Raw genomic sequence first — 16,964 nt, 5'->3', positions numbered from 1 at the left:
CGATTAAAGCCAATCGTAATGTGACACATACTACATACTGTATGATTCTATTTCTATAAAAAACATGGTAAATCCTGATTTGGAGATGGAGAACAGATTGGTGGTTGCCCAGAGTTAGGCATATTTGTGCGTGGGAGGAGGGACTATAATGGAGATCTTTGTGGTAATGGGAGTTCTGTATCCTGGTTTTAGTTGTTACATAAATCAGCATATATGATAAAATGAGACACATATTTTACCAATTTCATTGTCCTGGTTTTGACATTGTAATATCTATACTAATAATAGCCAAGGTGGTTGTCACATCCTCATGTTGTCACAAGATAGCCATCGCAGGATGGCCATCAAAAGATGGCTGTCACAAGATGGTTGTGCACACAGCAGACGTGAGACCCAGCAGCCACCCTGCATGGTGAGGCCAGAGGTCCTGAGGCTCTGCGCAGTGTGGGGGAGGTGGGTCCCAGCAGAGGAGGCAGGTCACAGCAGGGGAGGGCAGTTGTGGGTGATCAGGCTGGCAGGGGAGGGAAGTTGTGGCCATCAGGCCAGCAGGGGAGGGCAGTTGGGGGCAATCAAGCCAGCAGGGGAGTAGTTAGGCATAAATCACGCCAGCAGGGGAGCAGTTAGGGGGCGATTGGGCTGGCAGGCAGAAGTAGTTAGGGGCAAATCAGGCAGACAGGCAGGTGATTGGTTAAGAGCCAGTGGTCCTGATTGGAAGAGGGATCCAAGATTGGAGAGGGTGGAAGCCAGGCTGAGGGACACCCTCCCCCATGAATTTCATGCACCAGGCCTCTAGTAATTATATATTTATGTAGGGTATAAGCACTGAATGAAGGGTACATGGACCTCTACTATTTTGTAAATTTTTGTGTATCTATAATCACTTAAAAAGTTTAAAAGACAACATTGTTAATATGGTATGACATTAAGAATGTTTACATAGCACATTACATTCAAAGTCATACGTAATTTCTCAAAGTTCACTGTCTTGTAACCAGCATACTATATCTCCTTCAAATACCACCAGTCTGTCGTTTCCTGATTTATTCTTCTGCCTTTCTTAGGTTAACATTTCTAGGAGGTTTCCTTAAAAGGTAGCAATTTTGACAACTTTTAAAGTTCCATATAACAGGACTTCCAGTTGTATTGACATTTTAATGTGAGTAGATAATTTTAACAAGATGAGAAGCTTAGTTCTGCTGGATAAACTTCCTCTTGCAGAGGAATTGTGGCAGATCAAAACCTGAATTCTTCCCAAGCAATAAACTTAAGTTCAACGCACAAATAGTAAGACCCAGATGCATTCAAAGTTACTGATTGAATGCCATCAGTATAGAGGGTTTGGTGAGAGAGGATTGGTGACTTTAAAGATTCTATAATCTAGTTTGTGGAGAAAAAAAAATACCACAAAGTACTATAATACAAGGCAGAAAATTTAATGCTAAAATCAAATTGTAAGGCTCTCTCTCAGAGCACAGAAAGTCAAGATTAATTTCCCTTGGAAATACTGAGCAAGGCTTGATGTAGAAGGCAACACTGGCCAGGTCCTACATGGGGTGGGCAGGATTTCAAGAAGCCAACTGCGGACTGGCAGAGTACATAAAAGTATTCTGGGGTACAGAATAGGGAAAGGCTCAAAAGCAGCCTAGTCTAGTAGGTTGGAGTAATTTCAATCTGGATGTACTAGATGGCTTGTGTGAGGAAAAAATAAAGAATGGTGGTTCTGTTACAGGTCAGTGAGAAGCTAGGAAAATTTCAGGGCAGGAGGAATAGGGAAACTGGGATAAAGTTAAAACAAAGCCAAATAGTGTGGCAATTTGCAGTCAGCTTATAAATAATAGGCCCTTATCTTTCCAGAGCCAAGGAGGCTTCAGAGCAAATGGCTAAATGACTAACTAAAGAATGCAGAAAAGGAGAGAGAAGAGAGGAGTCATTCTCAACCACCAAAGAAATCAGCACTTTGGGAGAAAGGGTTCTTTCTTTCTTTTCTTCCTTCCTTCCTTCCTTCCTTCCTTCCTTCCTTCCTTCCTTCCTTCCTTCCTTCTTTCCTTCCTTCCTTCCTTCCTTTCTTTTTTTCAATCCCAAAGTAGAGGATGGCTGGATAGTTGTTTAGGCTTTTATAGATAGATAAATAGATAGATATAGATATAGATATATAGATATAGATGATAATAATATATATTCAGTGGCTAGATTATTATGATCTTTGAACGCATAATAATCTGGCCACTCAGTGTATATCTTATATAATAAAAGGCTAATATGCAAATTTTCCCCTCGACCAGGAGTTCGACCAGCAGGCAAGCCGGCCAACTGTCCATGTCCCCTCCCCCTGGCCAGGCTGGCTGGACCTCATCCATGCACAAATTCAGGCACTGGGCCTCTAATATATCTATATGTCTATATATCTATATATCTATACACACACAAATATACATACACAAACACACACTGAGTGGCCAGATTATTATGCGTTCAAAGATCATAATAATCTGGCCACTCAGTAAACATAGGGTAAAATATATTAAAAGAAAACTTAAACTTAGTCTTTTACTCTATTCTAGTTTGGAAATGTTGATAATTAAGTCTTCAAGCTGAAAATGTTTAATTACTGCTTTTTCAACAAGACATATATTCAGAAAATAAACTCACTTTTCAGTTGACCAATAATGAGAAACTAAGACCTCCAACACACCTTCATTTATGCCTATCACAATCCAGTAGATACTTAATCAGAAACATCAGAGGCAAATATATCAACCAGGATATGACATTTAGGCATACCCTAAAATTCAAATACAGCCTTTCTAACAAGAAATCTGGTTTAGGTTCTAATTTTCATTCCAAGGTTGCCTCGTTATATGTCTTTGGGAACTTATTTCAAAATTCTATTTCATTTATAAAACCAGATTATTCAATATACTCTATTTCTTACTAAAGAGATGAGGCAGTGCCTTTGCTTATAGTTGTGCTTTGCATAACTTCAGGGCATACCATTCACCTCCTAGTCTTGATAGATTTGCATGTTGTTATGATAGTTTCCCAGAAGATGATTGTAAGCATTGTTAAAAAAGTAAAACAAAAATTAACATTAAATTTGAAGATATAATTGGCTTTATTAAGCAATTATCTGGGCAGCATCCCATTTAGTAACAAGAAGGGCTCTCCAAGGGGTTGGACAAAATGGAAGGCTTTTATAGAAAGAAGGGTGGGGCAAGGGAGCTTTTATTACTAACAAAAGAAAAGATTATTTTTAGACTAAGATATCCTTTGTGGGGGAAGGGAACAGGGTTTTTACTATGTAGATTGCCTTTTCTTTTTAAGGGGGATGGGGAGGGGCCATAAGACAAATTACTTCATTGGTATTGACTAGAAAATTCCAAGTTGGTTGATTTAGAATACATTTCCAGGGAGAGGTTACAACAGCAATTAGGTAAGGTATTAAATCTAGGTTTGGTATGCTGGGATTTAACACAAGGGATGCTATTTTGAGTGGTTTCCTCTTTAACAGCATTAGCAGATGGAAGAAGATGCTAGTATATTTGCTAATGATGGAGCTGATGTACCTGTTTGAGCAAACCTGAGTGTCAGTGAAGAGCAACCTCTCAACATTGATCTTAGTGTCATGAAAAGTTCTAGATGTTGTGGCCTCTGAGGAATCTGTGAATCTCCAGTTGTCTTGGCTCCAACACTCACTCCCTTTGTCCATTTGGAGATTAGGGTTGGAGTTTACATTTTGGAATCTCTGTTCCCTTAAGATAGTTGAGGCATATGATTTTTTTTAAAGATACAATATTTCTCTAATAGAACTGAATGACTCTATGGACTCTTTCTCTCCTTCTGACCCCAGGAAATCTTTAAGACCTAGATACACAGTATTATTGTAAATATAGAGAGAGAGAGAAAGAGAGAGAGAGAGAATATGAATGAAATATACCAAAATAGTAATAGATAGTAACAGCAGTGATCTTAGAATGGTTTGGGATTATGAATTATTTCTTTTACTTTTTTAATAGCACTAATTATTTTTCTAATGAAAAAAATCATAAACTTTAAAAACTGCTGATAGGATACTAAACAAACAAACAAACCCAGGGAAATATGAACTTGCCCAGAATACAGCAGGTCCTCAAATATAGTAATTTCGTTCAACATTGTTTCATTATAACATAGATGAGATCCCACAGGAATTTCACTCTTGTTTACATCAACAGCCAACAGCATTTCACTTAGAGTCAAGAACCCATCTACGAAGTTAAGAGAGGACTTAACTGTAATTAAAACTTTAATCTATGATCAATTTCTGGCTTAGTCAGTGACTATCTTTCATAAAGACTCAGAATGTCTTGTTTCTAGTACAAATAACAATCATATTCTAAGCTTTTCATAAGCTTTATGCTATGAAAACATTTGAGTTTTAACATTCAAAATTCTACATCTTGTTAAGTGAAGGCAAATTTTATTTCCTTCCAAACAGAACATTTGGAAATGTGTATTATTTCTCCCTTGGAATACAGGATCTTTTAGAATATAAATGGCTACATTGAAAAGAAGCTTACCTGTTGGAAACACATTTTCAGCTTTCTGTTTGTCTGCTCTGTGCACTGCTCCAGCTGTTTTCGTAAATTATAATAAAACAGGATATTAACTTTTAGGGAATCAGCTGTCTACAGCAGTTACAACATGCAATATCTAGTATAAAAGCAGCATCAAAGCCTAGAACTGGCCAACACCAATACAGAGGGTCTTTTAAGCCTGGGTCTAATTAAATTAATTCACTAAGGTATACCTTACCTCATTCCAAAAAAATGATGAAGGCAGTCCAAATAATTAATACAGGATGGTTAAAACAAATGCAAAGAACATAATCAAGGTGAAGAAAAAGTAAATGAAAAGCAATAAATATTCAAAGCGATATCAATAAGGTAGTTGGAGTCTGGATTTCTTAGACGGGAACACGCAGAAATAGACGGGGGTGGGGGAATCACTGTATTGAAGACCTGAGCAGTCAGGTAAAGTCAGTGACCACTACATGTCAGCACAGTGGTCACGGGCGGCCTTGCAGGACAGCCGCAGTGAAGCAGTGGAGTCAGAAGCAGGAGGAAGACCATGAGGTGAGAGCACAGGGTGAAGAAGCAAAGACAGTGATTATAGATTAGAGAACTAAGGACTTCATCTAGATCAAATTAAAGCACGTGGCACTCTGGCCAAATTAATAATTCGGTGCTCATTTCACTGACAGTCTTTCCACACATACCCATCCTTCCCAAAAGTCACACTGAGCGTGAGGGTGGGAAGACACCCCCACCCTCTGCATCACGCTGGCCTTCTCCACAGTGGGAGCAGCTCTGAGCTGTGGGCCTGCACTCCTCACTGAAGCCTCACCAGGCCTGTGGCGACTGGGCAGTATGAGGTCACCCACTGTGAGACAGTGTGAGCCTCACCCTGTGCACCCAGGCAACTGAGCAAAGTTTTCCTTTCCTTCACATATGGTCCATCTCTGAGAATAGATTTTTTTTTTTTTAAATATATTTTATTGATTTTGTACAGAGAGGAAGGGAGAGAGATAGAGAGTTAGAAACATCGATGAGAGAGGGTCATCGATCAGCTGCCTCTTGCACACCCCCTACTGGGGATATGCCCGCAACCAAGGTACATGCCCTTGACCGGAATCGAACCTGGGACCCTTCAGTCCCCAAGCCGACGCTCCATCCACTGAGCCAAACCGGTTTCGGCTCTGAGAATAGATTTGATAAATGCCATTGTTTTCATCTTTTCAGGTGAAGTCTCAGTGATTCTAATAAGACACTGAGGTGGCTGATGAAGTGATCTGAGAGACAAAAATTCTATTTTTGATGCAAGGGAGGAAGTTGGACTACCATATTTTCTGGTGTATAAGACGACTTTTGAAACGAAAAAAAAGTCAACCAAAAAAAAAATATATATATATATCGGGAGGTCGTCTTATACGCCGAGTATTTCTTACAAATGTACCACAAGAGGTCATTGATGAACTTATGATGTCAGAAGAAGAACATGATGAGGATTTTGAAGGATTTTAAGCTCACAATGCTCCTCTGCCTAGAAAACCTCTTATCATCCCAGTCAGTCACAAACAAGCATTTTCTGCAAGTTCTTCATGTAATTTACTTTCCAGATGATGCCATCATTGTTAATGTTCTCTTTTGGATTTCTTGTTTCTCGGTCAACTTCATGGCATTGCCATTTGTGAAGAGACCTTCCATTTATCGTATCAATGTACGGTATATTACGGTACGTTCGAAAAATGTCGTTCATTAAAAAAAAGAACTGGTGTTACCTCGGAAGTGGGGGGTAGTCTTATACAGAGAATACAGGCCTAAACCTATGTTTTAACTGTAAAATTTGGGGGTCGTCCTATACGCCGGAAAAATACGGTATGTCTCATTTCCATTCACTAGTATCTCTGCAACCGACTGCTCTCAGTCTGCAAGATCTTACTGAAGCTTATTTAACCCTTGACCACATTGGTTTTAATTCTGAGTCACCCATTTAGCATAAAGGTCCCCATCTTCATTCACTTAGACCCACTTACTGGGAATACTTCACATTTTTCTTTACTGAAAATTAAATTCAGGCTCTTCTGTCATTCCCTCAGAGTTCCACAAAAAAACGGCTTACCTCCAAGCTTGCCACAAATTCCTCCACAGATGAGTAGCCAATTTCTGATGGTAGCTGATACTCAGGAAAGAAATATAGGATAATCTCCCTGTGGGGAAAAGCACAGCAGAGATGGGAATGCACCAGGAAAAGAGAGAGACAGAGCACTCATCTGTCAGACTGGCCCTAACTCCTGGGTGTGAAACATCTTAGCAAACATGAACATTCATGCCCACCACACCGTTTTACCACTGGCATTAAAGTGTTCTTCAAAAGCATAAGCTGGAAGAGGAAGGGGTATGGCTATTAAAAGGCAATAGGAGGGCCGAAATGGGTTTGGCTCAGTGGATAGAGCATCTGCCTGCGGACTGAAAGGTCCCAGGTTCGATTCCGGTCAAGGGCATGTACCTTGGTTGCGGGCACATCCCCAGTAGGGGGTGTGCAAGAGGCAGCTCATCGAAGATTCTCTCTCATTGATGTTTCTAACTCTCTGTCCCTCTCTCTTCCTCTCTGTAAAAAATCAATAAAAATATATTTTAAAAGGCAATAGGAGGAATCTTGTGGTAACAGAATTGTTCTGTGTCTTGACTGTCAATGCCAATGTCAATGTCCCTATTGTGATCCTGTTCCATTGTTTTCCAAGACATTACCATGGGGAGAAGCCAGGTAAAGGGTAGAGGGGATCTCTGTATTATTTCTTACCACTGCATGTGAACCTACCTACACTTGTCTTAAAATAAAAAGTTTATAGAAGAAAGGAAGGAAAGGAGGGAGGGAGAGATGGAGGTAGGTAGGGAGGGAGGGAAAGCTCACAATTCCCACCCCTAGCCAAGCAACTCAGGAAAGTCCAGCACCCCCGAGTGCTCTGGGAAGAGAACTCAGCATTGCAAAATTCCTGGAAACAGGCTATGGGTTACTGACTTTTTTCCATAAGAAAATAAAACTTAACTCTCCAGAGGAAGCCCTTTCATTGGGCCTTCCAGGACATTCTCAGAAACCATACATGTACCCTGCTCTTCCCAAACCGGGATGGCCATTGTTCTAACAGGTGCTTCATTTGGCAAAAGGCAGTGACACTCTCCCTTCTCTCGAGACAGCTTTTCTAGGATTAATCACCTAGATCCGTGGTTGCTAACCGGTGGTCGGCGGTCCACTGGTGGGCCGCAAGGTCCGAAAGGTTAGCGATCACTGACCTACATGACACATATTTCATTCCGGGGAGAATATAAAATCTAGACACATATAGTTACACATCTTTAAATTGTATAGTGCTTTTATGTTGAAGTTCTCCAAGAACCTTATGTACAATATCCAAGGGACTGACAAAACTTTTCAACTGTGAAATAATATGGCACACAAAAGGCAAAACATCTGTTTCTTATACAATTGACATTCTTGGTATTCTAGGTATATTATTGTGCTAATACTTATTTATAGGTTTAAGGAGATTCAATCTGAAAAGTTAAAAATTTTCAGCATTGCATAGCACACATGTACACCCCAAACCCTTCCCCCAACACACACATTCTGCAGAATTATTTGTCCGGCTAGTAAGAAGGCGAGTGGTTGGGCAGAGTGATATGGAGCCTTCAGGTATTTGAGATGAGCAGAGAACAGATGACACAGAGAGAAGAGCTGCATTTGGAGTCCCTGGAAAATGGACCCTATGGTTGGTTTGGTCAACCTTATGAAAGTTCTTTTACATAAACCACTCCTCTCCATAAATCCAGCTTCCCTTCCTCCAATACAGGGCTGAACTCTCTTCTGAGCATTGGTCCTTTTCATGGTGAATATGAACTCTTTTGAGTTTAGAGATTATCAGCAACCTTCAGAGGAAGTACTTCTAGAAAAACATGTTAAGGTGAGAATGAGAATGCAGCACCACAGGTTCTGATAGAAGGGACCCTAACCCATAATTTGGGGAGCCCCCAAGAAGAGGAGTTAGCCAGCTGCAGGGAGCAGAGGCTGGGGCATTGCTATTTGCTTTATATATAAAATTTTTATGGAAACTCTGATTGAGGAGTTATTCCTATTTTGAACATCTCTGGTTTCCTGGGATTAAGGATCTTATCCCCACCCTTACCATCAGGCTCAAGCAGGTTGACTGTGGTCTCCTTTTTGTCTCTCCTTCTAGGACCCCAGGATTCAGCCTTTTGCTCTCCCCTCCACAGAGCTGCTACTAACAGCTTTTCCTTGGAGAATTCTGTCCCATAAGACTAACTAGAAAAGCATTTTTATGCCCTTCTAAAAAGTCTCTCTCTCTCTCTCTCTCTCTCTCTCTCTCTCTCTCTCTCTCTCTCTCTCTCTCTCTCTCTCTCTTTTGGTAGGTTTAGAATTCAGGGGTCTTCAAACTATGGCCCGCAGGCCACATGCGGCCCACAGAGGAGTCTGATCCAGCCCGCCAGGTTTTTTGGGCAGTGAGCGCAGCCGAGGTGTTACAGTAGGAATTAGTACTGTAGTTCATATAGTCCGGCCCTCCAGCTCTCTGAGGGACAGTGATCTGGCCCCCACTTTAAAAAGTTTGAGGACCCCTGGTTTAGATAGTAAGCTTTCTGAGGGAAACCGATTGTTAAAAACAAAACAAGACAGGAAAATGCTAAACTGAGTAAAACACTCTTAACATAACAAAAATTGCAAATGTAGGAAGTAAAAAGAGGTGCCCTGTCTCTACTTCGGCCGTGTGGAAAGGGTAAGGATGATGTCCAGAATGAACCAAGAGGAGGGAAGGAACACTCCACTCACATGAAAGGGCTCTAACTACTCTCTTAACCATGTGACAAGCTCAGATAAATCTTACAGAACACAGTCCCCTCCACACTGCACACAACCAGCCACAATCTTCATGCCTTGAGGGATTTAAAATCTAGTTAATATAAGGAATAATGTTAGACACTATGTAGAACAGAGCAGTACAGGAGGAAAATATAGAGAAGACAAGAAATTTGTTTTCACTGGTGAAATGTAAGAAAACACACTACTGCTGGTTGAGGCAAAAGAGAAGACTGGTAAATGAGGAACTCATTTAGTTCCAGTTAGAGCCTCATGTTCTGTAAAATTCTCTTTCTACTGAGCATTTTAATAAAAACCACAAAAATTCAAGTTGGTACAGAAAAGATCTGATTTATTAATGCATTTAGCTTTCAGAATGTTCAGTTAATAATAGCATGATCATTTCAAGCACTAAAGATTCTACATGTTCATTAAGGGGATGGTTTCTGGGAAATTTTAATTTTCTATTGATGGCTAATTATAAAAGTGGATGTATTTTAAAGTCTTAGTATACTTAATCAGATTATCTCCTTTTTGATCAAGTGTAATTCATAAAAATTAATAATAATGACCCACTTAGATGAAGAACAAAAAATAACCAAGTTAAAAAAAAATGATGATACACAGTGATACATCCAGTCTACTGCAACACAACCAGACAGGTCTCTTGAGGTCTCATAGTGTGGATGGACACACACACACACACACACATACACACACACTTTCATATGTATCCATGAGTCTACATCCCCATGCATGTATATGTGTATATACCTACATATATGTTTATATGTAGTGTTGAGGAGCATGAGATTCCAAATCAGGGAGCAGGAGGCTAAACCCAGCACTGTCCTTAGTAGCTGTACAATTTTCTTTGAGACATTGAGTGTGTTCCTCAGTTTCTCTAAGCTTCAGTTTCCTTATCCATAAAAAAGTTAAAAGTTATACCAATCCTATAAGTTTGTGTAAATAAAAAGCAAGCATATACAAAGCACTTGGGTGAATGCCTAAAATATTGTAATGGCTCAAAAATTATAGCTATTAATGATCAAGAAAGCCTGTCACAATCATTGGACATGTGGTCACATCCGTACTTTAATAATATGCACACATTTATTCACGTATACAAAGGCTAATACATATGCTATTTATTGCATACTACAATGTCTCAGTGACCAATGGACATGCCTGAATGTTAGATGTTAGAACTAGTAAGTAAAACACCAGGATTCAAATATATGGCTACCCAATTCAATGCTGAAAATTTACATATTACTTCTGATCAAACAGGGACAGAAGGTAAGAAACTGGTTGGAGAATCCCATTCTTCATAGACTATGCTATAGGCTGTGGCCATTTGAGACTGACATTCATCTACATCAGTGGAGAAGTGGTCTTTTTCAACCTCTTAATATCTGTCCAACACTGAGGTCTGGCCTACACTCGCCTCTTTCCCAGGCTGGTGTAAGATTGCCAACCCAGACACTATGGTATATTTGGTGGCCAGAAGTTAGTACTCAGAAATGTAGCACACTAGCTTCATTTCTTGGTTAACAACTTGTCTCTGGATCCCATTAATACAATGTGTCTTGATGCAAAGTCCAAGATAGATCCACCTACATATAAGCAAGAGTGCTTCCCCCTTTCTCCTACAGCAGCTGGATAGGTGTTGGTAATGTGTTCCTGAAGGACAGTAGGTGGGGACTTCATACCCATATAAGCACAGCTGCACAGCCCTGGATGCTGCCACAGAAGTTTCCATAAATTTGCAGGACAGAGTTCCTGTCATTTATATACAATTAACTTCTACCTTTCTTTTTCTTCCTATCTGCTGCTAGGTCTCTTCTCCAAGAATATTCTATCAGCCACTCATCAGAAAGTCAAAGTAACTGTCCAAAGGAAAAAAACAATCTTCCAGCTAGGGCATGTTGTGTGGCCTCCTTGGCCAAAAGCTCTTACCACACAGTCTTCTCATAGTCTGCAACCCCCAACCAAACCAGCTGGCTGCACTAATGCAGCCATGCTACTGCTCCTGCCCCCACCCTCCCACATGACACTTATTAATAGCATTCTTCTGTGTACTAACTTGGTTTGATTATAAAGCCCCCTCCTAACACGGGTCCCTATTTGGAAAAACTGAATCCTGGGCTTTGCTCACTCTGTCTCTCCATCATTTGAGAATTGAGATCCAGACATCTAAGTTCCTCATTAACCATGGCCACAAATTTAACATTCTATGTTGAACCAAAAAGTTAAACTATTTCCCTTAGGAAGTTTATTATCTAAAGATAAAAAAATAACACTTTTTAGAAAGTCATATAAATATCATGATGAATATTAATAATGAAAATAAGGAAGGAAGGAAAGAAGGAAGGGAGGGAGGAAAGAAGAAGGAAGGAAAGAAGAAAGGGAGGGAGGGAGGGAGGGAGGGAGGGATAAATAATTATTTCAGTAAGGCCATCTCAGTAAGAATTATTCACTGTATCCACCATAGTGCTGAACCATGTAACAACAGGCATTTAGCAATCATAGTTCTATTTCAAGGGACATTTAACTCATGATCTAGCTAAGTCAGTGTAGTTAGGAGACAAATCTTAAAGTCATTTGACTAAATTTTCTCATTATTACCACTTAATAAGGAAAAGAAATCAGAAGTCGTCACTTCTAAGATATTTTAACAAAGCATGTGAAAATATGTTAGTAAATCTCTTTACCATAAATTAGATGTCAGTTTTCTTACTGTTTCCTTGACAGATGGGCTCTGAAAAGAATTTGTCAGCGAAGAACCAACTTCACAGCCACTATTCACAGCAACTCTGGGTTTAGGTCCAGAACTTGGACATAAGTTTCCCACTGGTATGCTGGGCAAAAACAGCCAAGATTTATCATTTCAAAGTAGGAATCACGTTAGATACTAATAACCTCAGAAATGTCAACATACGACAAATAAAATGTGAATATACACCAAATAAAAGTAAGAACATACGTGTGACGCTGAAAACTCATTTAATATTAGTATAGTAATATAAAATCAATTCCCAAGTAGAAGAGTTACTATTTATTCCTGACAAATCTTATTCCAAGGTTTATGGGTGCTCACAATTAAATAAAATTGGTGGTGATTTATTATTAATAAACAATAGTCATATACCATTTGTCTCTTATTTGGTGAAAGGCTTTTAAACTAAAGTTCTAGTTTAGCCTGGGGTGGGAGAGGTACATATAGAAGAAAAAAAAAAAAGAAAGAAAAAAAAGAAAAAAAAAGCAGGGGCAAAGTCAATTGAAAGAAAAATTTAGTCAAATCTGGAGGGAAAAGAATGTTCTAGGTGAAGTGTAATGATCCTGGGATAGAAACAAGGTCAAATCAAAAGGGAATGAGGAGGCCAGAGCTGTTGAGGTGGAGTGCCGGGGCAGAAGGAGAGAGGTACGGGTGAGGACAGCACTGGCCATGGAGTGGGAGCTGGAGTTTATTCCAAGCAGAGCAGGCACTACCATTGAGGGGTTTCTTGCATGGGTGTAAGGTGATCTGATACATGTTTTAAAAGCATAACTGGAGAATACACACAATGAGGATGCATAAAATAGTGCTGAGTGTTAATGAAACCCAAAGCTTTCAATGTGGTGGGAACAAGAAAAGTCAAAGGCTATGCAATATAGGAAACAAAGTGTGGAACAAATCACGTAGGGTTGTGTCTATCAATTAATAGGTTACTGTAATTCTTTCACAATTGAGATGACATAAATTAAAAAGAGTTCTATCTCTTTATATTTTTATACTTTTAGCAATTGGATAATAGTTCACACCAAATGAAATGTGCTTCTATTGTCAACTCTTCTTTGGCATTAATTATACTAACTTCAGTTATATTTCACTTAAGATGAAGAACATTATAATGCTTAATTGTCTGTTAAAAATACTTGTACAATGTCTGATTGCCCATTAACCATAACTTCCTTTATGCTGAAATTTTATTAAAGAGAAATCCTTAAAAATTTTTAAATCATTTTTGGCATGCTGGAGATTTATGCTGGTGGTAGGGGTGGAGGGTAAAATGCACTACCCCTGAGCACAAGGATTCCTCTCCGAGCCACTGTTCCTTCTTCGGCCAAATAACAACAGTGCCTGCCTCACAGAGCTGTGCTGAGGATTGAACAATACAAAGAAAGTGTCTCAATGCCTCCTGTTATGAAACAACAACAACAACAACAACACCACACACACACACAAAATGTGTTTTAGTTTTTGGATGGATTTTAAATGTTTACTCAAATCTCAATAAAGCATTAACCATAGAATGGCCTCACAACACTGGGTGTATTGGGGCCGGCGGGGGAAGTATTACATCATTTCTTCACTCAGCAAATATTAGAGTGCCAACTTTCAGTCAGAAGCTACTCAAATACTCTAAGGAAACACAGATGAGCAAGATAGCCTCTGTTCTCATGGATGAGTTAGCTTTGAGTGAAAAACATATAGAAAATAAGCAAGTTAGAATGTAAGACATTAAAAGAAACAGTAGCAATGAGATAGATATTTAAAAATAGTAATAAGTGCTCTAGAAAAAAACAGAACAGGATGCTATGGTTTGACAGTGTGCCTTGTCAGAAGTGGGGTGGCCCATTTTAGTCGGAGTGGTCAGGGAACGCCTCTCAGAGGCTGGGAGTAATGCAGAGGAAAAGACATGGCCCGTCCTTCATAAAGGCCACACGCAATGGAAGACGGACATTCAGACAGACAATTCCACTTGACTGGGAAGCACTGCTCACCACTGTGGGACAGAACATAATAAATAATTCCTGAAGCTGAATGATGTAATATGATCATGGCAACAGAGGCTCTGTGAACACCTCTGTGGTCAGGAGGAGCCCAAAGGAGAGAACACTCAAACTGCGAGTTGAATAAAACATGACCGGTGTACATGTTTCAGAGGACATTCAAACACAGGAAGTAGTGTGGACAAAAAAAATAAAATAAAATAAAAAAATGGAGGCGTGTGGTAAAACAGAACTATAAGCAATTCAGGAACTCTGGGAAGCAAAGTGGAGGCTACAGAGAGAGGGCCAGGAGTGAAGGGGACCTATGTCAGGCCCAGGATTTGATGGTTTATCTTCACAGTGACAGGGTTATGAAAAGCTTTTGAGTAGAAGAGTGAAGTGATGGGATGTGAGTGTTAGCGTGACTACGTTTAGTAAGGGTGGAACATAAAAGCTCCTCTGTCTTTTCTTGCACTTTATTCAAGGAACTCCTATGCAAAAACAGCTCGGGGGGTGGATTCAGAGACACTCAGTCTGAATATCTGAAAAGCAGCTTAGATATGTTTGTAGTAGAGTGAGAGTAAGAGTTTGCTTCCTGGAAAACATCTTCATTCTATTGGGTATCCAAAACATTTACTTGCTAAGTCTCATGCCGAGAAATGATTATTATAATTGCATACATGTATGACAATTAGATAATGAGCCACACAAAAAACGGTTCATGATTTCATAGTTATACCTTATATATGCAACATTTTCCATTCTTGGACCACATTACCGTAATTTGAATTAGTTGCCTGCTGTGAGTAGAAAGGTAAGCCTGCTTCATTTTATAATTCCCAGTCCTCACAAAAGAAAATGAAAAGATTTGGAGAAAAAGTAAGACATTTAGTGCATTCTATTCTTTCTTGTCTCCTTTATAAAATTTTGTTCCTTTCTTAATTGCTTTTGCTTGTTACTATTATTTTCTTTCTTTTTGTGTTTAAACATTGATAATTACTTTTCAATAGTGTAATTTCACTCACTTCGATATTATATAATTGCTGTACACTCACCTTTTCCAGTTAGGTAATGAAGAGTTTCTCTTTATTTCTGCAATGTCACTGCACAGCTCTTGTTTTTCTTCAAAAGAACATAAACAAAATGAAGTCAGTCACTTTTTTATTATCACATAATAAACTGAAATAAATGCTGTCAGTTCATTAACTACCTGTATACAATTTGGCTTTGTATTCAAACACCCTTTTGTAAAACTGCACTGATATGTTCTCAAGGCAGTATATAATAAACTTTTTTAACAGTGTATATAGCATATGTAATAACCCAAGGGCCTCTGTAACTTGTTTTTCCATGATTTCTTTGTAGTGATGCTCACTGTCTGCTATTGCTGTGCATGGGGTGACTTGACTGGGGCTGTTCAGATTCCCTGCTCTCACCAACCTCAGCCCTGACAACCACCTGTCTTCCCTTCAGCATCCTTTTCTGTCCCATTTTGGGTTCACATTCAAGGACATACTGACAGATCCCAATCAGAAATGTGCCTCAAGTAGAGAGTGCAACTTTAAAGGAGGAAGAGACCTAGAGTTACCTAGCCGATCATCTCACTCAAAGAACCTCGGAACTGCAGGTTCAGAGAAGTTAGTGATTTGTTTACAGTCCACAGAGTAACAGAAATGCTTTAGTCCCCTTGGATCGGTGTTAAGAGTTTTTGGGGACACCACAAGAAATATATCTATGTGTCCTTCCCCCTATCTCTAGAATTCTTTGTGATATCTGTCCAGATAGCCTGTTACCAAATAAACCCTCAGCAACAAGTTTAGGACCATCGAAGGCCACAAGGAACAGGGCAGAACAAGGAAAGTTAAGGTGTGGGTACATGGCTGAGGCTCTGCTGACTCTTTAAGGAAACGTAAGAGAGGAGGCTACAGAGAGAGGGCCAGGAGTGAAGGGGACCTATGTCAGGCCCAGGATTTGATGGTTTATCTTCACAGTTTCCAAGCACACTGAAGACAGTATTGGTTTTGCTCACAGACTTGCATACAAAGTGAAGTTTTTCAATCCAACAGCCAACTAATCCATAATTACAGTCATTTGAAAATACTTCACAATTTGTTTCTCCTAAAGTCAGGGTGATTGTTGGAAATTAAATATTAATTTTAGGGTCAAAATTGTATTAACAATTTTTTCCATTACAACTGGGAAACCCAACAGGCACATACTTGAAGGTTTGTTAATAGCTTAAAACTTCTATAAAAGATTGGCTATAAAATTTAGAGTTCCTTACAAAATAAATCCTGATTATAAATTGCAAAGTATTCTAATTAAGATGGAAAAGAAAAAGTGTGATTTCTTAAGGACCTCACCAATGAGTTCAAATATAAAGATGCGAATGAATGGGTGATTAGGTTGCCTAAGCAACAAAGTATGAAGAGAGGGCTTACAACCAAATGTGAACACAAAATGATGGTATGATCAACACAAAACTGACTGTGAGTAATGAAGCCAAAATGAGCTGAGACGACAAGATGACAATGAAAATAATGTACTGCCGAAGCCGGTTTGGCTCAGTGGACAGAGCGTCAGCCTGTGGACTGAAAGGTCCCAGGTTCAATTCCGGTCAAGGGCATGTACCTGGGTTGCGGGCACATCCCCAGTAGGAGGTGTGCAAGAGGCAGCTGATCGATGACCCTCTCTCATCGATGTTTCTAACTTTCTATCCCTCTCTCTTCCTCTCTGTAAAAAAATCAAAATATATTTTTAAATAAAATAATGTACATACTGCTTAGGCCCAATGGTATAATATT

General features: G+C 39.4%; 1 protein-coding gene across 1 annotated transcript in view; it reads right to left on the bottom strand.

Moving 5' to 3' along the window:
• Positions 1–16,964, bottom strand: part of MORC1 (MORC family CW-type zinc finger 1) — a gene marked incomplete at both ends in the record, with an annotated part of 135,467 nt that overhangs the window by 6,038 nt on the left and 112,465 nt on the right. The window contains 4 exons of the mRNA XM_084870422.1: positions 4,557–4,610; positions 6,658–6,745; positions 12,120–12,266; positions 15,216–15,282. Of these exons, the coding sequence (XP_084726548.1) occupies positions 4,557–4,610; positions 6,658–6,745; positions 12,120–12,266; positions 15,216–15,282 (356 nt within the window). The remainder of the gene's footprint in view (positions 1–4,556; positions 4,611–6,657; positions 6,746–12,119; positions 12,267–15,215; positions 15,283–16,964) is intronic.

This window comes from Pipistrellus hanaki (genome assembly GCF_964339955.1).
Source record: "Pipistrellus hanaki genome assembly, chromosome: 2".
Taxonomy (NCBI): domain Eukaryota; kingdom Metazoa; phylum Chordata; class Mammalia; order Chiroptera; family Vespertilionidae; genus Pipistrellus; species Pipistrellus hanaki.
The sequence above is the reverse complement of the archived record's forward strand: the minus strand, read 5'-3'. Positions and strand labels throughout refer to the sequence as shown.